The 25,809-nt window shown below is 36.1% G+C and overlaps 1 protein-coding gene across 3 annotated transcripts in view; it reads right to left on the bottom strand.

Moving 5' to 3' along the window:
• The window catches only part of edil3.L (EGF like repeats and discoidin domains 3 L homeolog), a 337,031-nt gene that overhangs the window by 169,131 nt on the left and 142,091 nt on the right, over positions 1–25,809 (bottom strand). For all 3 annotated transcript variants that reach the window (NM_001090936.2, XM_018243508.2, XM_041577683.1), the window contains 1 exon segment: positions 8,596–8,724. In NM_001090936.2, the coding sequence (NP_001084405.1) occupies positions 8,596–8,724 (129 nt within the window).

The raw sequence follows: 25,809 nt of genomic DNA, 5'->3' as shown, positions 1-25,809 counted from the left end.
GAATGCAGAATCAGTCATGATACATGTATCAGTTCCTTTTTGTTTATAAATTATGAGCACAGGTATATTGTTCTGCAAAGAATTTAGAATCATGGAGTTTTACTGTTTGGTGCAGGGCTATAACAAACAAACAACTTTTTTTTAACTTTTTTTTTTAAGCTTTTTGATATATACTGTATATCACTGATATCAGATCAAATGAATTTGAAACAAAACCATACTGCTAGAATTAAGTTGTGTCCTCAAAAGTTTGGCATGAAAATTAACATGTAATAAAAACACTATTATAAAGGTTAAAGGGAAACTGTCATGGGAAAAATTTTTTTTTTCAAAATGAATCTGTTAATAGTGCTGCTCCAGCAGAATTCTGCACTGAAATCCATTTCTCAAAAGAGCAAACAGACTTTTTTATATTCAATTTTGAAATCTGACATGGGGCTAGACATTTTGTCAATTTCCCAGCTGCCCCTGGTCATGTGACTTGTGCCTGCACTTTAGGAGAGAAATGCTTTCTGGCAGGCTGCTGTTTTTCCTTCTCAATGTAACTGAATGTGTCTCAGTGGGACATGGGTTTTTACTATTGAGTGTTGTTCTTAGATCTACCAGGCAGCTGTTATCTTGTGTTAGGGAGCTGCTATCTGGTTACCTTCCAATTGTTCTTTTGTTTGGCTGCTGCTGATGAAAGGGAGGAGGGTGATATCACTCCAACTTGCAGTACAGCAGTAAAGAGTGATTGAAGTTTATCAGAGCACAAGTCACATGACTTGGGGCAGCTGGGAAATTGACAATATGTCTAGCCCCATGTCAGATTTCAAAATTGAATATAAAAAATTCTGTTTGCTCTTTTGAGAAATGGATTTCAGTGCAGAATTCTGCTGGAGCAGCACTATTAACTGATTCATTTTGAAGAAATTTTTTTTCCCATGACAGTATCCCTTTAAGGAAGTTAATATTTCCCTATAAAGCTCTGGTATTCTATAGAGTTTTAGACAAAACGTATAAAAATTCACATCAGCTTCAGTCCCAGTAATGATTGCAATCTAATTCCACAACAACAAAAATCACATAAGAGTTTATTTCATTGATTTAATATTTAGGAATACTTTCCTGACAGTAAAGAGAAGTGAAAAATATGATCTGCAAGCAATGCTACAGGATTCCCCAATTCAAAGTTAGCAGACGTTACCAATCCATAATACTGGCCTGCACAGGAATTCAACTACAGGAGACTATTTAAGGAAGTGCAGGAGCTATGCACTTCATCCCTGGCCTAACATCATCAGCAGGAAACAGACAATACTGAGCCAGACCAGGTGAGTACCTGATCCTTGCTAGCAATAGATAGACAGGCAGCGGATTGCTATTTGCTTGCTCTAGAAGCGAGATATAATTATGGTATCTAGCAAGGATAGTCTGAGTCCTGATGAAGAGTAGAGCCGCAGTGCAATTGTGCACCATTTAGGGAAGTGAACTCTTGGGAGTAGGTCAGAGGCAGCCTAGTGGAGCTGTAGTGAGACAGCGTGGGTGAAGCTTGGGCCACTGTATGCTGGACACCACAGAGAGGCTGGGGGACAGTTTATTGGGAGAGGAGGCCCTCCGTCAACAGGTAGCAGTACTTATTTGAGGAGTCCTGGAGACTTCAGGAAAGACACACTGTGTGTGGATTAGAGGAGATCCTGTGAATAACTCACTAACTATAAGTTCCTGGTCAATTGTGACTCCAGTCTGCCCCTGTGAACATGTGAGAAGCTGCTCAATAAAAGTCTGCCTTGGGTCATTACATCAAGGGGCCGATTCACTAACTTCGAGTGAAGGATTCGAAGTAAAAAAACTTCGAATTTTTGTGCTCCTTGACTATCGAATTGGCGTAATTCGCCAGAGTAGAATGATTCGAATAGATCGAGCGCAAAAACGCTGCGACTATTCGCCATTCGATAGTCGAAGTACTGGATTGAGCACAAAAATGATGCGACTATTCGCCCATTCGATAGTCGAAGTACTGTCTCTTTTAAAAATACTTCGACTGCCTACTTCGCCACCTAAAACCTACCGAATTGCTTTAAAAGCCTATGGGAAAGTCCCATAGGCTTGTTTTCCAAGTTTTTGATCGAATAAAAAGGCATTCGATCGAATGAAAATCCTTCGAGCGAATATTCGATCGAGCACCTATTCGCCTGGCGAATATTCGCCAATTCGACTATTCGCCAGCGCGTAAATTCGCCCGAATTACCTATTCGATTCTATTCCCCAGTCGAATTTCGAGGGATTTAACCCCTCGAAATTCGACCCTTGATGAATTTGCCCCCAAGTGTGTTATGCCGTATTCTCATACTAAAGGCCTGTCGTACTTTTTTATTTATGTTTATTTAGGGGAAATAAAATAATTACTCCCCTTTCTTTCCTATTCTTTGATCCTTATGTAGCCTACGGGAGTTGGACCTTCTGATTCCTGTTTATTACAGTGGGTTCCATAAAGTCAGACTTGTGACTCTTTTTTTTTTGTAACTTAGATTTTTATTGGTTTTACAAAAGTCACATGAAACATTGCAACATTACACGTCTGTAGAGCAGCATATACAATGGATACAGATAAAGGTACAGGCAAGCAAATAACTGAAACCAGGGGAGAAACCCAGTTCACCACAGCGGTCGTCAGAATGAATAAAAGTGCGTTAAGTCAAAATAGAACCGGTACTCTGTTTCCGGGACAGACTGTACTAGTGTACTAAATCACCTTCACTAAGTAAAAGTATAGAACGGCACACCAAGCCTCTCACGCCTAGCTAATAGAAGGGGGGTGGATTCCTTGGGACCCATTGGCAACGAAATCCCTCAAATCCCATATGGCCCAAATATTAGCGAACTTATCCATAGTGTTAGATAGCATTGCAATACCTGCTTCAAAGGTTCTGTTTGCATTAATTCTAGTAACTATCTCAGATAGAGTCGGCGGCATTGAGTTCTTCCAGTGCGAAGATATGGCTAGGCGGGTCGCAGACTTGTGACTCTTACCCACTAACTACTGGTGTTTTATAAAACCTTTCCCCCTAAACAATTAAACTTTACACATAATTTTCTCAACTTCCATTGTTAGATGAAGGCCCCCAGTCTTTATTAAAAAACTAATAAAAAAACAAATCACTATAAATATAAAATAACCTAAAGTAAGGATTAAGCTTCTTTAAAGGAATCCCATTTCTGTTCTGTTTTACCTTCCCTTTCTACAGTAATGAAAGTTTCAGTCAGATGGACTTATCCCACAAAAAATTAAAAGGGTGCAATTTGTTGGTTAAAGATAGTGCATCAATTGTGTAAACGGAATGCTATGCCATACAATGGCATTTATTTGGTTATATTAAAAAAATTTACTATTAAAATAACTCACTACCAGAAATCACATACCAATGAGCTGTAAAGTTAACTGCACTTAATATATAGCCAATATAATAATCAGATTTACAACTCCCTTGTAAAGTCCATGAAAGTATTTTATCTCCTGATTGCTCATGATGAAACTGGAGAGATGTGTGTATATATGACAAAAGTTCTAGATGGTATACAGAGTTAATCATTTATAAACAAAACACAATGCCAGTGATTAAACATCTTAATTACAGTTAAGTAAAAAATGGAAACTAATAAATGTTGGAGAATTAACTGACATCTATTTGGAGCAGGTAGAGATTATGGGGCCCATAAACAATCAAATTTAGTTTTTTTTCCACAAATCTCTAAAAATAATTTTTTTCCTATTTTCTTTTTTAAAGCTCTAAAGATTCAAGATTTATTATGGGTAAAAAACACTAAAACCATTCATACAATACTTTGGCAGGCAAAAGTTGCCAAGGTCCTATAGCAGTCAATGGGAGCTGTGATGATCCCATTGGACCGTTTTAAATCAATTTGGATTTTTAGAAGTTTTTCCGTTTTTTCTGCTAGGAATTATCCAAAAATTTTTTTGAGATTTTAGAGGGATTCATATTTTTTATTGCTTTGTTCAGCCTTATTTTCCGTTCGTACTTTTTTATTTGGATCTTTTAACAAATGTCATGAAATCCGTGGTTTTAGAGATAGTGAGTTTAGTCATGGTTTCAAAAACCTCTAAAATAACTAAAATCCGACCTTTAATAAATAGGCCTCTTAATGTTTACACCACAGATTTTATGGTGAGCTTGTAAAGAGAAACTCCCTCTGCATATATATCAGGGGTCCTTTACATGCAGATATGCCCATATCCCATTTACAGGGGAGGTTAAGCAATTTTTAGATATTTTCCAAAACTAAAATTGTTGTTATATTGGCACAAAAAAATACATTATATATATATATGTCTAATTTTGTCAAGCTAAACAAATAATATGGTCTTTTTACCCAAAATTGCACCGGCACATGAAAATACTAGCAGCACCAATATGTACAAATTCTATAAAACAAATAAACCAGTAGAGAAACTAAACTTTTAAGTTAAGGTGGGGGTTAAACAAAAGTACAAATCACCTACCCCTTCTGGATACACGCAAGAATAGGTGACAAAAAGGTAATATGGTGGATAATATATACAATTTAATTGCTGGCTATAGATAAAGCAAGTATGAATGATGTACTTGGCCCCTTCGTAAACCCTTTCTAAAAGCCTGTACCTTTAATATTCCATTTTATAATATACAGTACAGTGTTTATTAGCCTAAATGTATATCGCCTATATCATTAAAGGGGAACTAAAGTCTAAAATAGAATAATGCTAGAAATGCTGTATTTTGCATACTAAACATAAAAATGAACTTACTGCACCAGAAACCTAATTAAACAAAATATTTATGTTTTCAAACTTGGCCAAAGGAGTTCATCATCTTGTAACTTTGTTAAACATCTTTGCAAGACCAAGACTACATACATGCTCAGTGTGGTCTGGGCTTTAGTTGGGAGGTTAAGCTTAGGGATTGTCATAAATTATCAAAACATCACTAGTCAAATAATATCTGCTATAGAAGCCGATACAGCAAGACTGATTAATAATCAGAATATATAGACTGTACTGGGTCTGCAGATACAAATCTTTACACAGTCGCCAGCTGCTTTATAGGGAAACAAACATAGTTGCTCAAGGTCAGGGAAGTAAGGTGGGGGGCTCCCCCTGCTGTTTGAAAGTATGATCAGTTTCCCTGCAGAGCAGTTAGGGACCATGTGAAGTTTCTTATCCGCAGCAGCCAGAGCAAGTAAAACAAAGGGGGAAATTCACTGCCTACAGTCAGGTTTATTATAAAACCAGTAGACATTTTTTAATTAAAGTATATTGGAGATAGAGTTATTTTTCATTAAAGAAAGTAAAAATAGGATTTTTTTTTTACATACCCTTTAATACTCTACTCTTTATAATATTGACTGTGTAAAAACCTGCATTACATTCTGCATTTCAAACCTTGCTGGTCTTTTATCATTACCTCAGTGCAGATACCTGACATTCAAATTGCACAATTATTACAAAAGTCAACACAGTTTCCTTGACAAAAAAATCACATCTCATTAAAGCAGTGACAATTCCTGCTGCAATTCTAGATTGTGTGTAGAGGAAGAGGATGCATTGAAAACCAATATATATGCCATTAATACAGGGAAAGCTGTCAACTTGTTGCTAATTGAGGTTGTAAATATTTAGCATGTTCCCTTTACTCTCCTGTGGACAGGTAGGGTAATTGATGTTGTAGAGATAAAGAATTGGGTTTGTGTGGGCTGTTAGTGAGTTTGTTCTCCACCATTTCCTATAATAATAATATATCCAAAACGTAGCATGAATATTTTTGCAAAGGTCTTTTGTAAGAAAATTTCAGGTGTAAGGAACCACATGCTTTATAAAGAGTATGTTTTTATTTTAGGATAAAAGGAAAATGTTATCAGATAGAGAACGTGCTTTCCCCATGAGCGATCAATGCCTCAACATAGTACATCAATGTTTACCTTTCTTCTCCATAGGTTACAGAGCAGTCTTGAAGAATGGAAACTATTAATCATGTTCCTTTACTAAGAATGATGACAAACAGCAACCGTAATAGCTGAGACTATAGGAAAGTAATGACTGGAGGGTAATGGGTAGTCCTTGGAACATTTATGGAATAGTAACCTTAAAAAAAAATGTCTGTGTTGGTAGTGTTCAGGTTGGATAAAAATAAAGCTATAATGGATCATGGACATGGTTTCCCAATATCATTTAAAACTGCTTTAGCAGTAGCAAACTTCAAGTTTCATCCTGTGTACAGAAATATAACAGATATAGCCATGGGTTAGATAACTCTATTTTAAACAAAAATAAAATGTTTGTACAAAGTCATTGATGCCCTTCAGAACTTATTTCTATAGGTGCAGGACCAAATATATTGTTTTACCATTAGTCTATAAAAAGTCAGTTTTCCTATACTTGTAATTACTATTTTACTCATCGTTTCAACAGACACTAAAATATATTATTCTAGAATCACACCGATGTTGTTAGAAGATGGTTGATTTTCAATCAAACCAGCTGACAATCAGCATGTGGAAATAGTGTGAGCTACTGTTCAGAGCAATCAAAATCCCAATGCAAATAAAAAGGATTGCTCCTAATGGAAAAATCTGGTTGCATGAAGACCTCCAGTGCCCTCTGTGTTCAGCATTAGAATCAAAATGAAAAACATGTCAGGAAAGAAATGTTATAGCAGCACAAATGACCCTCTCACAATAAGGTCAGAAGTTCATCTGATAAATTGGGGACATATAAAAATGCAATTATGAGCACAGCACTGATTGTAACTTGATTGCATGTAAAATAAATTCCTTCAATTTATCAGAAGATCTACTAGCCTTATCTCAAATGTGCAATATTCTTGGTTTTCAGCATTTCCCAGATAGACAGATCTCAAAGTATATGTGCTTGTTACTTAGCATAGTGTGACTGGCAATGAATACATTTGTCTGTCTCCTTTTGCTAGAGTATCGCTGCTGCAGGGAATATAAACCCGGAGGCAAACTGTAACAATATTTTACACTTTGGCTTCTTGCTTGATGAATCTTAAATAATTAGCATTGTCAAGTCAGTATACTTGTTTTTTTTTTTTATTCTGATAACAGAGAATACAGTAAAATGGTCCACAGATGGTAACATGAAATATTTAGAGCCATGAGAACAAGAAAAAAAAAATCAAATTTCAGATTCTTACAAATGAAACTGCAATGAGGATTTCAAGGGCATTTCTTGCATCCCTTAAAGTCTACATATTGTACATCTAATTTGGCATCAGAGGATGAGTGATGCATTTTGCAAATGTAAAACTTCATGACAAGGTCAACATTTTCTTTTAAACCATTTTAAACCAGCGACATAGCAAAATTGACAAAGTTAGTGATGTACATACTTTGCAAATGAAAGGGACAAACAGGTTAACCCATCACTGTACCACAAATGCATAAAAAACAAGAGTTTTCTCCAACTGTTTGTAGTTAGGGGCCGACAACCAAAGCATGTTTTGCCTCCTAGGTGCCACGAAAATAGCTTGTTGCGTAAAGGAAAACTATACCCCCCAAACAATGTAGGTCTTTTTAAAAAGATATTGCATTACAGCTCATATGTAAAACCCTGCTTCATGTAAACAAACCATTTTCATAATAATAAACTTTTCTAGTAGTATGTGCCATTGGGTAATCATAAATAGAAAATTGCCATTTTAAAAAATAAGTTGCTCAAGTATTCATTTTGGGGGTATTGTTTTCCTTTAAGAACAAATACCTTTCAGATGTCAAAATATTCTACAAAAAAGAAGCACCATAGGAGATCTTACAAATGGCAAAAACAGGGAACTAAAAAGGCCTCAACTCAACACAATGTCCAGACAACTGCCTCATACTTTAGGCTTAAAGCTGCTTGATTTAAAAGAATTAAGTGGGACACTCCGGACCGGAAAATATTTGAAAACTTACTGAAAGGCATGTGTAGTGTAAAGTTGACTGGGGGAATGGTTAGGCATGGCTGGGTATGGCAATGGCTGCTTTGAATGTACATTGCCATGTTAGATCAATGGTGTCACCACAAAAGCCCTTCTTTTTCAGTTGGCAATGGTGGGAGATATGAATGAACTGGTGGGATATAGAAATGAATCAGTTAGATTATCAAGATATCTGTGCGCACGTGAATGTAGGGTGGTAAGTGCATGGTAAAGCACTGCGTATCTTGACAGCGCTATATATAAATAAATGATGATGATGGTGTGCATGTTTATGTAGGCAGATTTCCAGTGTAAACATATCAATTGTCCTATCTTTTTGGTGGACAATATCATGATTCTTGACAGAAAAGAATTGACTTCGGGGCTCAGTTATGAATTGCCAAGCGGTAAACTAATTGTGCATTAACACTATCCACAAAGGTACTTGTATCTATACTTGTTCCTTAGAAACTTACTTCAAGCACCAATGCACTACATTCTGTTTAATTTCAGGCTGTCAGGAAGATGCAGCAAGATGTATGTCAACACTATCTGCAAACTCTCTATTTTCCAAGGATTGGTCATGCATTTACAAGCACTTTAGTAAAGTAGTATATAAATATATATAATTTATAAATCTTACTATGTTGGCAGTGAATTCCATTGAAACCATGGGAACATTTACAAACATATCCAATGAAGGTATCTCCTCGATAAGCTTCACTGATCTCACATATTCCACCATTATGACAAGGGTTTGGATGGCAGGGCCCTGAAAAGAAACAAAAATAATATGTCAATCAAACTAAACTAAATTAGAAAGTTCAGTTCAGTTATTACAGTATATTCTTAAATGAAGGCACTTTGAGTAACTTCTTTGTACAAACATACATTTATCCCAAAAGACTTGAAACAAAGTTTGCACGTCCAAGAAAATTACTGTTTTATTCATATATTCAATTGTTTAGAATAACTTGAAAAATAAAAGCTTAAATGTTGAAAATACACTTCCAATTGATTTTTATAAAAGTTTGCCAGACTTTATATGAAAATGTTTTCAATCCAATCTTTTGTTCAATTGATAAATCTTGAAATCTGTGTTCTGTGTTCAGAAAATTTGAATTCAAAATAATTTCAGATCAAGGCCTCTTTTTCTCACATTCTAAAAAGGCTTTAAATCTATTCATATCTATTGATATTTAATGAATCTGCCAGTGCAAGCAGTTCAGGAAAAGAAATAGACAACTTCTCTTGCATCTACTGGAAGATTCTACTGGTGAATAGAGCATCAGAGAGTTTATTACATGGTGCCCTTGTATATTTGTATAAAACTATCCTGTTTTATGGTGTAAACAGTCCTAAATTGACTAACCTTTGTTCAAGAAGGATTCCTTCCATATATATATATATATATATATATATATATATATATATATATATATATATATATATATATATATATATATATATATATATATATATATATATATATGTTATACTAATTTACTCCACTTTCAACAAAAAAGATATAAGTGGAATGTTCATTTCCCAGGGGCTGTGGGGCTAGTTCAGGGACTGGGCCCCTTGTTAAAGTCGAGGGTCAGATGAATTCAACCCAATATTAACAAATTCTTCAGGATAATGTTCAAGTCACAACGTTGAAGTTACATAGGGGTTGAATATTCCAACAAAACAATGACACACACTTGGAAAACTACAAAGACATTTATGCAGAGGGAGAAGTACAATATTCTGGAATGGCTGTCACAGTCCCTCAACTTGAATATCATGGAAAATCTATGGGATGATTTGAAGCAGACTGCCCATGCTCGGCAGCCATCAAATTTAACTGAACTGAAGAGATTTTGTATGGACGAATGGTCAAAAATATCACCATCCAGAATCCAGACACTCATCAAAGGCTATAGGAGGTGTCTAGAGGCTGTTACATTTGCAAAAGGAGGCTCAACTAAGTATTAAAGTCATATCTCTGTTGGGGTGCCCAAATGTATGCACCTAATTTTGTTTTGTTGATGCATATTGCATGTTTTCTGTTAATCCAATAAACTTTATGTCACTGCTGAAATACTACTGTTTCCATAAGGCATGTTATATATTAAAAGGAAGTTGCTACTTTGAAAGCTCAGCCAATAATAAACAAAACTCCAAAGAATTAAGAAAGGTTCCCAAACTTTTTCATATGACTGTATATATATATATATATATATATATATATATATATATATATATATATATATATATATATATATATATATATATATATATATATTGAGATAGAAAAAATCTAAGTAAACTTGCTACGTAATCTTGAGGATTTTTTCTTCTCAAATTATAGATATATGCAAACACTTTCATTTTTATTCACAGAAACCTGATAAAACTGACTTCAATTTGATACTTCACTTGATAATAATTTGCATGTAATATAAAAGTTGTTTCACCATGAAAATTTACAGTATTGTGAGTCTGTCAATCAATAAAAAACATGTCTTTAAATAACTTTATGGGGCATCAGTAATGTTCAGTCAATAATAATGAATAGTTAGATTAAATAGCATGCTTTCAACGCATTTTTGTGCTTTCATTTGTGAATAGTGTCAAGAAGATTAATATTGCCCTAAAACTAATGGGTATGTTTAGTATCCAGTTCAATGACTTTTAAATTATACAGTAATGGTTTTGAAGCTGATCACAGATAAATAACATAAGACTTTTACACATGAATTACCATACAATAATTTCACACTATCAAGTAACTAACACCTTGGATTTTAGGTGTTCTGGGTTGACTTGAGGTATTTATGAGTAGTGACAAGAGAGCCTAACATAAAAAGGGTAATCTGTACGTGGAAATGTATGGGCACAAAATGGTCATTAAACTGAACAGTTCTGGAGATACAGGTAGTGGGTGCTAAGTATGACATGCTGTGCTGTCTTGTACATTGTCCATTAGGCAGCTCATGAGCAGAAGGGGGCTATGAACAGGCATCTCATGTCAAAATCTTTGCAGGTATATGGGGGTCGTTGTCAAGTGTACAAAGTGCAAAACACATAGTGGATTGAGCCTGTTTTTTTGCACTTTGGGCTCTGTCTTGCATTTACAAATACTTGTTGCAGATCTCTGACCTTCAAATCACCTCCCATATTTAAGCACTTTAGGGATCTTGCACTTCAAGCAAAATGCAGCCATAAAGTAATACTGCTAGAAGGAAAACCCCTGAAATTATGCAGATTATGCAGGTATTTGAAGATTAAATTAATTTCTGGTATGTACATGTTAGAAAAACCACTATACTCAGGGGTGGTCTGCCAATGAGGCGAGTTGAGGCACTCGCCTCAGGCGGCAGCGCCCCCTGGTTGCCAGGGGCAGCAAAAATGCCGCTTCTGGTAACTAAGAGCCAAATTTCCGGTTTTCAACCTGTAAATTCAGCTCTTCTAGTGCAAAGAGCGCAATTGCTCTCTCTGCACTAGAGACGTGGACCCCCCCGACCCCCGTCTGGCACTGAAGGTGAGTGACGTGGGGAGGCAGGGGGCGGCAAAAACGAAGGCTGCCTCGGACGGCAAAATAGGCAGGATTGCCCCAGACTATACTATCTGCAAGGGGTTTGCATGTGCCTGTGTCGGCTTGGGTTTTCTCCCATGTTCCCAAAATAATGATTCAGGCAGATTAATTGGCATCTGAAAAAACTTAACCTACTGTTTGTGAATAGGATATAAACCTTAGAACAGGGGTCCCCAACCTTTTTTTACCCGTGAGCCACATTCAAATGTAAAAAGAGTTGGAGAGCAACACAAGCATAAAATAGTCCCTTGGGGTGCCAAATAAGGGCTGTGATTGGCTCTTTGGTAGCCCCTATGTGGACTGGCAGCCTACAAGAGGATCTACTTGGTACTATACTTAGTTTTTATGCAATTAAAACTTGCTTCCAAGCCTGGAATTCAAAAATAAGCTTCTGCTTTGAGGACACAGAGAGCAACATCCAAGGGGTTGGAGAGCAACATGTTGCTCGCGAGCTACTGGTTGGGGATCACTGCCTTAGAATGTAAACTTTACTAGGGTCACTGACCCTAGTAACCATGAACTGAACTGAGAGAGAGGAGTAGGCCAAAACAAAAAATAATTATTTTCCATCTGTGGAAGATAATTCAAAAAGAACGAGACTTTCTCTCTGTGTTATTGGGCATAGGCAAAAAAGTTAGCATTTTAAATGCTGGGTAGCAAATAATTCAATAACTGCAAAGGACAATCCAATAACAATGGTTAGCATTGCTGTCCTTCCATGCTGGGGATCTGAATTTGCTGCCAACCACTATCTGCATAGAATTTGTACATCCTTCTTGTGTATAAATGAGTTTCCTCTGGGTACTCCAGGTTCCACCCTCACATTAAAAACATACCGGCTCCTGGTATAACTAAACCTAGTGGCTTGTTTGAATGTGCAGGGATCTAGATTTCAAGCTGTTAGGGCAGGACTAATAATCTCTGCAATGCACTGAAGAACATGCGATTTGAGAAGAAGATGCTATTTAATATGTGAAAAGAAAATTGGAAAATGATTTTAATCACCTACCAAGAAAACATTACAAAGAATATACAGCTATAACCACAAACAGCTTGCCCAACAGCATGAAATATTGTTTTGAACATAATTTGAGTTCGCTATTATACCCTCCAACTCTTCTGACAGATAAACTGTGACAAAAAAGCTTAATAAATTGAAAATGAGACGTGCATGGTATGTAAGCTTAAGGGCAAGAAGAACTGCAGTTTGGGAACTCGCTGGATAAATCCATGACATTTACAAAATTGATTTATCTTTCAGAATCTCTCCCATCCATTCTAAATTCTACTGTAAACGATGTTACTCAATTCTAAAGCAGCAACATAACAATACAGCTGGAACAATAGATTAGAAATGCAATCAAACATGGTTCACAATGCATTGCTTCTTATTTGCTGTCATTTTGAATATAAACCAACACAAGTAACACACAAGTAGATAACAGACTTAACGGAAAAGAGAAATATTAAACCTACTATCTAAAAATGACTGTATATGTAAAAAACTACATAATTAATTCACTTTTGAAAATTACCAAAGTTAAATCTCAAATTTGCTTTTGAGTCTTGTCACCAAAACTGATTCCCAGATAATACAAAAATATAGCACTATGAGCTTAATTTACATATGCATCAGTCTTTTTCCTTCCCCCTTCTTCAGTTTCTTTGTCAATGTGACTTTTTCTTTAACTATCATTTCCATTTCAGGATTGTTTTTTCATCATATAAAGTATCCCTTCTGTTTTCCTGTTTCTTCATTTTCCCTTAAAGTTATTTTTTTTTTACCAATACATTATCATTTGTTTTGCATTTTCTAACTTTAGACTGATTTTCTTTTCTACTATTTATTTTTATTTGATATGCCACATTCCCTTAGCTTTCACCCTGTATCCTGGCTTCCTTATCTTTCTCCTGGTGTCTTACTTCTTTAGCCTTTTATTAAGGGTCATTAATGGCTGCAATACAATACAGGGACTGCTAAAGTGGCCACTGTTCAACGTGCAAAAAATCCCATTTACTATGAGTACTTGCATCAACATGCACTCCTTGCCCTTCCATATAGTTGTGCTCAGTGCCACTGTATTTCTCCTGCCTTCTGTTTCACATTTCACAGGTTGCATCTGTTGACACAGGCAAAAACATGCCATTTGACTTCAATGCATGTTTCACAGATTTCTCCTTAGTCTTTTTTCTGGAGAAGTCAAACTGGACAGATTTGCTCAACACTAGTCTCCTTCTAATAGGCCTTTTAAAAAAAAGTGGTATGCAGAATTAAACTTGAATTGAATCTACAAATGTAATAATTGACTAACAATATTACATTGCAGCATGTGACAATGTATTGTGATTTCAAAGGGTTCATGTTTGGCCACAGTGTGCAAAGAGCAAATGCAGGTGTAGGTTGCCCTTTTTTTTATCCACAATGCAGCATTTTTATAGTTCCCTTTAGAGAACAATAGGTTGGCTCTACCAAACTTTTTTTCGACCCATCAGCCACATTCAGAAGTAAAAAGTGTTAGGGAGCCACAAAAGCATAAATATGTTTCTGGTGGTGCTAATGAAGTGCTGTGTTTGCCCATTTGGTAGTCCCTGTGTGGACGGGCAGCCTACAGGAGGTTCTGTTTGGCAGTGCACTTGGTTTTCATGCATCAAAACTTGCCTTTAAGCCAAAAATTGGAAAAAAGTCACCTGCTTTGTGGTTACTGGGAGCAACATCCAAGGGGTTGGAGAGCAACATGTTGCACATGAGCTACTGATATGGATCACTGGTCTAGAGGATGAGATAAAATGTGATGGCTTTTCAACTGGTAACTAATGGTGTGTGCACTTTGCATATTGCTCTACAGGTTGAGGAACAAGGTGCAGCACCTTGTTCTATATCAGCCATCACTTGCACTTAGCAGCTCTGTTTTCAGGACAGGTCCATCTCTGCCTAGCGTGTACATTAGGAAGTTCCAATGACTGCAAGGCACAAGAAGAGAGTCCAGTACTTTCTACCTGTTTTTCTTGCATCCAGAGCAATAGTAATGGCCCCATATATGTGTATATTTGCAACAATTCTTTTTTTTTCTCTTAAGTACATTGATTTAAGCTGCTACATTTCTAACCTGAAACATGCTGGGGAGCAACTTTAAAGAAGGCACCCAAAATCATAATGCTTTTATTGTGGCCTGGACCTTTAGCTACTGACTGAATCTGTCTGAATTAATTTCTGTCTGAAATTTTACTGCTTTACTGGACTTTACTGCTAACCTTTTGTACTTCACAGACTGATAGTCATAAGGGAAGTACCTGAACCCAGTGGCTAAGTCCTGCAGAGCCCCAAGTAGATGAGGGTTCAGCTCATAACAAACATATGGCTGCTACATGAAAAGACCCCTAAAAAAAGTTTGACGTACTAGCGAATATCACCAGTGAGTATCACAGATTTCATAATTGAAACACAAGGATGCCTATCTCAGCATGCAAAGTTTAAATCATAAAAAATTAGCTCAAAACTTGGTCAGTTAACTCACTACATTGGGCTCCTTGTGGAATAATGGCTAAAAAAACAATACAGCTCTAATACATTTTCTAGGCCCCTATAAGATATATTGGATCTAACTGTCAATGATTATCCGACATCCAACTTCTGCATGGAGAAAGAATGAAGAGAAACAGATGCTGAGAAAGGGATAGTGAAGATAAACTTGATTATTTCAGAAACAGTACAGAATATGTCATTGATTATATTTAGAAAACTTCTTATTCCAGTATGATGAAGCTTAAGTTAAATTTTCAATTTCGTGATAGTTCCCCTTTAAGAATTTAAAAGTTAAAGTAGATGGACTAATTATAACAACAAAATATATACATATATAGCTCAGCTATGCTCCATTGCCTCATGTAGAGCACTGTAAAGGAAAATAACCACAGTAGAAGGATATGACAGAAACTGGTTAAATATTAATGCCATTTTTTTTGCAGTAAATTAAACATTGGTCCTAAATTGTTTTGTGCATATTGAGATACCCATACCAGTTTCAATTAAAAGGCTGTGTGAAGAGCGTCTCTCTTTCACTTGGGACTTCATACTGTGCTCTGCTCAGTGCACAAAATCTGGGTCAGGAGTATTTCTTTTCTTGCTGTTGTCAGAAGTCAGTGGTTTTTTTTCATAAAAGTACTTTTCTTTTGCTTATGAATGCATTTTGGGAAACTTTTAATCAACATTTTCATTGCTTTATTTTCTATGTAAGCATGTTTAGGCATGTGCCTAAAACTTTTTTTTTTCTTTTGCCTGAAAACATTGTGTTATATTTTGTAAAGTAGTGTAGATCTAGTCAGAAAAGTCTATTCATTTACTTCTGAGAAAAATAGCCATTGAAATGTTTTGTGCTTGCGCGATGGAATCAATATTCTGGTACTTATGTAACTGGTTCTATTTCCTTTCTGGCATACTACACAAGTACAATCTTGTTTAATGGCTGCAATTCTAGATATGGGCCCAGGATTAGAGGCAGCGTCCCACAAGACAAAACCGAATGGATTACAATTTATCTGAAAGGCTCATAAAGATTTACTACACTGTTGCTGGGAGATGTCCTGGCTTATGAGAATGAAAGAGATAAGAAACCTGAGTTGGTGTAAACAAAAGCATAAAAGCTTTTAAATACATATAAATGCAGGCATGGGATCTATTATCAGGACTACTAGGACCTGGCCATAGACACTTCATAACTTGGAGTGTTGTGCCTTAAAGGGGGTTCTAAAGTAAAAAACAAAAAATGATTTCCAGGTTCTCTTCACTGAATTAAACATATCACCAATTTACTTGCTTTACAAATGTTGCACCATTTCCTGATCAAAGTATAACATTTATCCTGTTTCCCTTTTGTAATGGCGGCCAGCTGTGTTGCTTAGGAGGAATTTGGAACTCAACTGCCTGGAAGTACAAAAATTGCTGCTGTCTTTTTCTCATCAAAGCTTCTGTCTGTTTCAAGGCCAAACAAAAGCAGTTTTCATACTTTTGGGCAGTTGAGCAGGAGCCAAAAAATTCCATCTAAGCAGCACTGCTATCAGCCATCACAACATCATTACAATTTGCTGTCAGGTCAAAGGGTGTAACAGGACAAAATGACCTTTATGTCTGTAGGAGGGTAAAGGTTTTGCCAACCTTTAGGTCCTTTAGGCAATACTACCTTTGGGGTTCTGTGAACGCTCATCCTGAAAGTTGTATACACTGGATAATCATTGTGGGAAGCACTTACTGTTCATTTGTGTGGCTACAAACAGCACCATCAAAGAGGCACTGGAAAGGGGAGACTGGGAGGGGTATTACAAATCTCATGTGCGCATAGAGGAGATCACCGTTTCACTCTCCCAGGAGTCCTCAGCAGGCTCCAGGCCACTCCCACTCGGCAAAGCAGTGTCCAACATATATAACGTACTCACTGTCTGGGATCAACTGCAGTTTCTTACAGTTTATATTAAAACGTCATCTCTTTATTAAAAGCTGTTAATATGATTATTTGCTACAGGTCAGTGTCTACATTTTCAAAGCTGTTGCCGCATTTTGTAACCACGTGGGTCACTTCTTCAGAGCATCAGAGCAACCAGTATAATTCAATATGAATGAAACCTCTCCGTTTTATGACTGTGGACTGGTCGTTAACATTTCTAGAATGACTTACTTACACATACTAAATGTTCCATGGACTGATTCACTTTATAATCAATTTAGAAGCTGACCCTTATGTAATATGTTTCATTGTCTGATTGCACTGGGGCTGTTTAACCCTCTTCTGATCCTTACATGCATTCTAAAGTTCATTAAGTCTTTCTTAATGACCTAAAACGTTCAATATGCTTTCGATTGTAATTGAATTTGTATACTTCTGGCTACAGAAAACAACAAAGTTATAGGCAAGAGAAACTGGTGCTACTGCTTTTTATTCCATTTTCTGCAAAAGCCCAATTCTTCTACTGCCCTATAAATGCATGACAGTAATGGTGTGCATGGTATTTTGCATGCTTTTATTTCTTTCTATGGAAAAAAACAAAATGTCAAATTATTTTAGATACTCATGGTAGTTATGTCATACTTAAAAGCAAATATTGACCAATAATGCAGACCACTCTGTTTCAAGAGATAGTTCCTCGGATGTACAGTAACCCCCAACAATTTCTTTGAAATAACATGTTTTTTTTACATGATTTCTGGAGGGATTTGAAAAAAATCATAATTAGAATTAAATTAAGTGGTAGTATGCCCAGTTCTGAGCTAAAGCATTAGGTAAAAGATGTGCATATGATATATGAGCTTATATGCAAGGATTTTCAAGTTTCTCCATGTGTTTTTCAAAGAATAAATCAGACATATACAGTATTCTACATTTGTGTTCGACTCACAGAATGTGTATGGCCACAATATTAATTAATTGGCCTTTCTGGATAATGTTGTATATTTTTACAGTAACTCTGGGCAACAGTGCTGATTTTTTTGGTTTTAGTTTACAGGAAGGTGCTGGACATATTACATATATACAGTAAATTAAATTAAATAATACCACTTTGTTTTAGCATACTCTGGGCCTTGAAATGTGTATTCTATATGAAGAAAAGGAAATTGGCACCATTTTAAGAAGATATAAATAAAAACAGACAGGTTGTAATTTAGTTGATGTCTATAAAATGTACTCAACATCAGTAGAACCTTTGTAAGGCAATAATGGTAATTTATATTTTCTAAAAGTGTAATGTCCAATGGTAGCTGTTACTGTATCATTATTGTAGAAATATGCAGAGAATTTTACAATAATAAAATGTAATATAAAGTAAACCTGACTCTGCATACTGAAGTGTGATTTCTTCTTGTTTAAAATGATTTCCACCTAATCAGTCATATAAACACCTTCTGCACATCTTGTACTTATCATTATTATACCCTGTTCCATTGTACAATATTTATTGTTCTGCTCAACATAGGAAAAAAATGAAAAAATCCTTAAAAAATATTATGATTTTTTTTTATTTATCTTGAAATAAATTGTACCTGGATCCAGGAATAAAGACCATAATTGAAGGAGTTGGCGAACTGAAGTTTTGGGTTTTTTTTGTTAATTTTTGTATTAATTATACTGTATTTGCATCTATCCCTACTGCAATAGAAGAGTGCTCTGCAGACTTGAGTTATTTGCACATCTGATGGAAGGCTCAGTATGACTGGAGCAAAAGGAATAAGGATATTAAGCGCATGTATACAGACAAAGCAAAGCAGTGTTCGCACGCACTCCCGGGCCTTCCCTCAATAATGTAGCCTGGTGCACAGTCCTCTGGGGAGACAGCCCTCCCCTAGATCCAGTGTAAGAAAAAAACGAGGTGCTCGCACGCAAAAGCAAATGCAAACCAGGGGATAAGCCCTAAGTGTTTATTGTGTCAATACAAAATTGCGGGGGTGTTGTATTTGCCTCTGTGTGCCGGTACTTTGTTTTTTGTTCTGCATGTATATGGACAATCATGGGCTAAGGCTACTAGATGTGAAGTGTCATGAACACATCAAAGAAATGGAATGTGAATTTACACTGATTGCAAGGTAAATTACTTGCAAATTAAATGTGATATGTGCAGCACTTTTAGATGAGTTTTCTAGATATACCCCTGGTCAGTTGACCTTCCCGTGGACCTCCAATGTGCCACCCATTGAATGCCAACAGAAGTTGCACTTGCTTGTGTAGGTGCAAAGATTTGTATATAACTGTCAGGCTCTGTAGGGGTCTGATCCCGAGATTTCCTGGTTGCTGGCCCTAACCACTGTGACAGGAGAGCAACTAGCAAGTTCTGGGCTTGACTAATTCACTCCAGCATCCTTAATGGTGGATTGTGGTCAGTCAATCAGGCCTGACCCTGCCCTACAAGTAGCCCAGCCCTCCTCAAAGTCATTGCCTGAGCTTTAGCTACTATTGGAGCATGATGGCCTGACTATAGCTCCAGCTTCTGTGCTCCTACAGTTCTAACTCCTTGTTTCCAGTCCTGTCTGGTCTGACATCTTGCTTCCAGTCCTCCTCGTCATCCCACTCTTGACCTGGTTCTACGCCCCCGTCGTCTCATTCTGTCCCAGAGTCTTCACCCCAGTCCTGATCTGTTTCACTCCTGTCTACATCCAATTACAGATTCTTTACCCACTCCGTTACTCTCCACACAGTATCAGCTTTTGTCTTAAAGTGATACTGACACTAAAAAACTACTTTTTAAAATATGAATGTACATTAAAAGTTACCTATAGGTCATGTTGATAGTTTTTTGCTCAGAAGTTTGTTTATCTAAGTTATTGTTAGTTGAAGTTTCTAAACCTGACTGTTTTGCCAACCTGACTGTCCCATCTCAGCCTGTCAGTTAAAGTATCTAAGGTTAACGACTCCTGCTGCACAAATATGGCAGCCTCCTCATACAGGAACATGGGGCATCAGACAGGTGATGTAAAAGCCTTTTACAAATACTTTATGGCAAAGTTATAATTAGCTTTCAAATGCAATATTATGATAGATGTAAAAAAGAGTTTCATTTCTGGTGTCGGTATCTCTTCAACTTCCATACCTATTCCTCCTTAGTGCCCCCTACCAGTCCCTTACCATAACAGACAGTGGTGGCATAAAAGCAGAATAAAAGTATATGTAGGCCATAAACACAGCATTTTTAGCTTGTTTTTTACACTTTACTACGTGACCCACTTTAGTACATATTTTTTTAGCCTGTAGTAGCATCCCTGTTGTCCTATGCAAAGATATTACATTTTTAAGATATTTTTAGACAGACATTTCATTTGAACAGAACCCACCACCTTACTTGCATTAAACAGTAAGTTGAGTTTTGTCCTTTGCACAGCAAGGGATTATTGCTGTACAGGATTTGTTCATGGGAAACTGTTCATGGGATACTGGCCTTGTCAACATCTCTTTACAACTTTGTAGGACATAAGCTTAACCCACTTTCTATTCTTTCCTTTGGGATTTTTTAAAAGTGTATTTATCAAATGGTGAACTCTAACGTTCATCGATTTACATATACGATTTTAAAAATGCCACAGGGATAAATAGAAAATGGGTGAGTGAGCTCTAAATCTCACTTTTTGATACATCTGCCCCTAACTTGTGTCTTGTGTAACTTGTGTCTTACAGTACTTCACAGACTGCTGAACATGCAATAATACTGCAATAATTCCAATGTGGGAAAGATTTGAAGCTGAAAATATATTTTGAGCAACAGACAAGCATTCTAGAAAAGCTGTAAATTGCTTAAGGGAGCAGTTAATTATTAACTCGAAGAGAAATAGTGGCTATTCACAGAGGCAACAACAGAAATTCAGAACAAATATAATACGTTTATGAAAGCAGAAAATGCCGCCATTTATGCCCCACATTTGTCCCAGTTTTGTGTCACTGCTTGTTACCAGGTACCGTCTTTAATAAGGGAACAGAGAACAACAAAAAAAAGGCAGAATCAGAAAATTAAATGGACCACATGAGTTTATTAAATATCTAGCTGCAAATATTTGTTTAGCATGAAATCTACAAATCTACTTTACTTGTAGATAAGGGCAGAGCAACACTATAAACTAAAAATAGACTAACATGTACTTTAAACCATGACAGTAGACAGAGCCACTGACAGCCCCATATGGTGTATGCTTTTATTTCTGCTGCTATGCATTTCATCCTACAGTTATTTCATGAAATATTAGAACAGTGTATGCCACTGTTCTAATTGCTTGCCCAAGTGAAAATGATTTCTCACACCAAGGAAGAAAAATGAGTTGCAAAGAGAGAGAGAGGTTCAAGGAAGTAAAACTGATAGTTCTGTTACAAGCTAGTAGAGATGAAAGACACGGCTGGAATACATTGTATCTAGCTTCAGCACAAAACCAGAAATTCAAAGGTAAAAAAAACCCTGTAAAATAATGATTTCATTTTGCTGATGATGCTAGACATGGAGAACAGGTCAGAGGTTGTGTCTTAGAAAGCTAACAACTATAAGAATTAGAATGGACTGTACCCTACTGGAATAAAAACAGAAAGATGATGAGATATGTTACAGAATATAGCAGTATTCAGTCAATGGATTGAATCCATTGTCTCAGCAGATACCTAAGAAAATGGTGCATCTTGATTCCAGTTTCATAAAGTTATCTGCCTTTGTGATGTATAAAACATTATACATCTTGCCTTACTAGAATGATAATGAACAATCAACATTCTTACATAATCGGTGGTTTCCATGGCTTTATGATATTGCATTTTATTATTAATATTCTTTTTAACCCAAACATGTTTACTCAACACTTTACAGATATTATTCAACATTCACATCAAGCCCGCCAACCCTCACGTAAAAGAGTCAATTTCATAAGGAGCCAACTTGAGAAGAAACTGGAGGTAAACCCATATGGACAGAAGGGGAAAATACAAATAAAATACAAAATTGCAGATAGTACCCATGTCAGAACTTAAATCGGAACACAAAACTGCATGATAGATAACCACTGAGCCCCTGTGCAAAACATGATGTGTTTTCATATTGATGAATCCAAGGTGGCTATCATATTTATAAATACAATGTTATATTTTCAGCTGCATGCTGGGTTCTTTTCCCATAAACAGACCTCTGCTATGAAGAGTATGTTACTAAGCGGCCTTATACAGGTGAAGTCTAATAATGCATTGGGTGAACATTGTAGAACATTCTCGTATTACATCTAGATGAGAAACTCCATAACCAATGTAAAAGACCTACAGCTCAATCCCATGTTAAATTTTGACAACTAAAAGTCACGTTAAGCTACAAATCAAAGTTAGGAACAGTGGACTAGGATCAGAAGACCAGTCTATGGGATAAAGAAACAGAAGACAATTATTTCAGAAGAAGTGGTGGGATCAGCTTATGCAGGTAATAACACATTCAAAAAATATATGCTATACCTCTATTTATTAATGTTTATCTTGCTTTTTCTCAAGTGATGTTCTTTCTTAAAGGGCACCTATCACAGCCAAAATCAAACATATATTAACAATCTGACCAGTACAACATAAACACGTTTAATCAAACTACATATATAGTTTTTTGAAAAAAACTGCAGGTTTTAAAAAATCCCTTACTTTGTCAAATGGGTTCTTTCACTGAGAGGGCCATACTGAGACTATAATATGCAAATTTCAGGAGCATGCTCAGATTGTAACACTGCTTTTAGTATTCTACCCAGAATGCCTTGTTTTAGTAAACTCCTCCACTAAAAGTATCACGAGATTTCCCTATCTTGTCCCCTGCTGGTGATGTTATTATGCAAATGACGGGCACACACTAACTTCCAGCAGGTGGCAGCACTACTGAACAGCAGCTAACACAGAGGTTTGGCTGATTTGAAAATAGCTTAGAAGGGTTGATAAGCACAAGGAATTTCAACTGAGCATGTGGCTGGGAAGATATAGGTAGGAGGAGCCAGTGAAATCCAAGATGCCTGCCTCAGCTAGAACTGCAGTGGAGATAGGGGGATCTCACAGAAGATATAGTGAGCTGATGATTTACATTATACAAACAATTCTAACTGTTTTAAAAATCTGATTTCTTGAACTTTCACATAGTGTTTTTACTTAGGAAATTATTTATTATTTGTTATGATTGGTGCCCTTTAAAGGGATACTATCACGGGAAAATAATAGTGCTGCCCAAGAAGAATCCTGCACTGAAATCCATTTTTCAAAAGAGCAAACAGATTTTTCTATATTTAATTTTAAAATCTGACATGGGGCTAGACATATTGTCAGTTTCCCAGGTGCCCTCAGTCATATGACTTGTGCTCTGATAAACTTCAGTCACTCTTTACTGCTGTACTACAAGTTGGAGTGATGTAACCCACCTCTATTCACAATTCTAAGAAAACATCTCCCTGACACAAGATAACAGCATCCTGGTTGATATGAGAATAACCCTCAATAGTAAAAATCCTGAGTCCTACTGTGACTTCTTCAGTTACATTGAGTTGGAAAGACAATAGCTTCCATAACTTATCTGAAAGCAGTTCCATCATGAAGTGCTGGTTCTTTCTGAAAGCACATAACCAGACATAATGGCCTCAGATGGCTGCCTATACACTAATATTACAACTAACAAAAAAATACACTTGTTGTGAAATTTTATATGGTAGAGTGAATTACAGTATTTGCAGTGTATCATTTAGAAATGAGAACTATATCCAGGCCCAGATTTGTGGAAAGGCCATCAAGGCCCAGGCCTAGGGCAGCAGGATTTTATGCTGTCCAACCATGCCTACATTGGTTCAGAAACAATGGGAATCACAGGAGATACAATAGTTTTTTTAATTTCCCGTGCACCACTCCCCATTGCTCCGGTTCCGATTATGAAAATTTGCGTGAATAAAGGGGAGGGGACAGGAGGCAATGAACAGCAGTGGAATTTTTATAAACGGTACAGCACTCTCTAATTTATAAACAGACTTACTCAACCCCATAAATTAGGGTGGTGCAGGAGATAAAACAATTTGGAAATAATTAATGTTATAAAGTATCTCAAATCTGCACTCTGTATTTTATCTATAGGTGATTATATTACATTTTAATTATTCTCACAGCCACTTGATTCCATTAATTTGTTACACATATGTTAGTACAAATTATTCGCCTTTTATTTACACGTATGCAAAAAAACACATATATTCATGAATTTATAAAGTGCATGAATTTCACACATAAAATCATGTCGCAGTTTATCAATATTAATAGCATTCATTAATTCATATTAAATTTGATTATTAGAAGCTGTTAACCAAAGTTCATGATAATGCATATTCAATTTGAATTGTGAGAATAATTAAAATGTAATATAATCACCTATAGATAAAATACCAAGTGCAGATTTTGAGATACTTTATAACATGAATTATTTCCAATGAACAGCAGTGGGCCTAGGGGTTCCCGCTATGTAAATCTGGCCATGGCTGCATCATAAAAATCATGACAGAATCCTTTTAAAAAAACAGCATCATTTAAATAAATTCTTGTGAGTCTATATTTAACTGGATAAAAGGCAAATCCTACCCTACACTGGAAGATCAACTATTAATGCCATTAATAAACAATTAAATAAATCACTGACATATGGTTAGTAATGGGACTAAACAGAAGTGATATGTAGCAATGCCATTTCTACTCTATACAAACATTTTTTTTCTATTTAAATGTAAAAATAAATGGTTTTAAAATTATCATAAATCAAGTCCGCCTTGCTGACTGAACAGTTGGTACAGTACCTCTCTCTCCTGATTAATGACCTAGTAAAAGTGCTGAAAGAAAACGAGTCCTCTAAGGCAATCGAAGTGGGGAGACCAATGGAATGGTGGCTCAGGCTAAATCACATTCATGGACTGTAATGAAAAGGCAGGCTTTCATGTTGATACCTGATTAATGAATGAATTTCTGCTTGTTATATAAGACCAAATATGATGGTCATTATAAGTGACAAATGAGGCAGATTTTGAATTACTGTTCACCCATAATATAGTATAAGCCTTAAACTGTAATATGCATTTTCCGGTACCCATTTTTCATCTGAGTGGAATAATATGGAATAAATATAATAAGCAATATATAATACTTTAATGAATAGCTTCTGACTTCAGGGCAGAATTACTTCCGTTTACTGTATATTACCATTCCTATGACCATTGCAATAAGTCCCTAGGTATTGTTTTCTTTCATTCCATGAAAATTTAGTTTAATTGATTAGACCCGGACTATTTCGTCAACAGTGAAATTAAAATAAATTACCCAGGAAGTCTTGGAAATTGAGAGGTAAATAGCAGTTCTTGTCTATCAGTGTCTATGGTTGATTTAAGAGAAAATAAACTGGGACTTCTTATAACAGTGAGTAATTTGCCAATAATCTTTCACCGTTTTAGATTTTTATTTATTTAAGAGGACCTGCCATCTAAGAAAAAATTCCAAATCCTAATGAAAAAAAATAAATTTTATATGAGTGACAGCTGAGACTTTTAAACAAGTTACAGCAGGTATAAAGTTATAATAGGTAAAATATGTTTCCATTAAAAAAATGGGTTTCATGTTTAATTTGAAAATAACTTTTATTAAACAGCTTTTTATGTCTGGGTGACAGGTCCCCTGTGAAATTGTTTCCTCAGCAATGACAATATTTTCTGCTTTCTATAGTATCTGGAATATTCCAACATATAATAATGCATATCCATTTACTGGCTTCAATATTATAGGTTTC

The sequence above is a fragment of the Xenopus laevis genome, chromosome 1L (assembly GCF_017654675.1).
Source record: "Xenopus laevis strain J_2021 chromosome 1L, Xenopus_laevis_v10.1, whole genome shotgun sequence".
Classification (NCBI taxonomy): Eukaryota; Metazoa; Chordata; class Amphibia; order Anura; family Pipidae; genus Xenopus; species Xenopus laevis.
The sequence above is the reverse complement of the archived record's forward strand: the minus strand, read 5'-3'. Positions and strand labels throughout refer to the sequence as shown.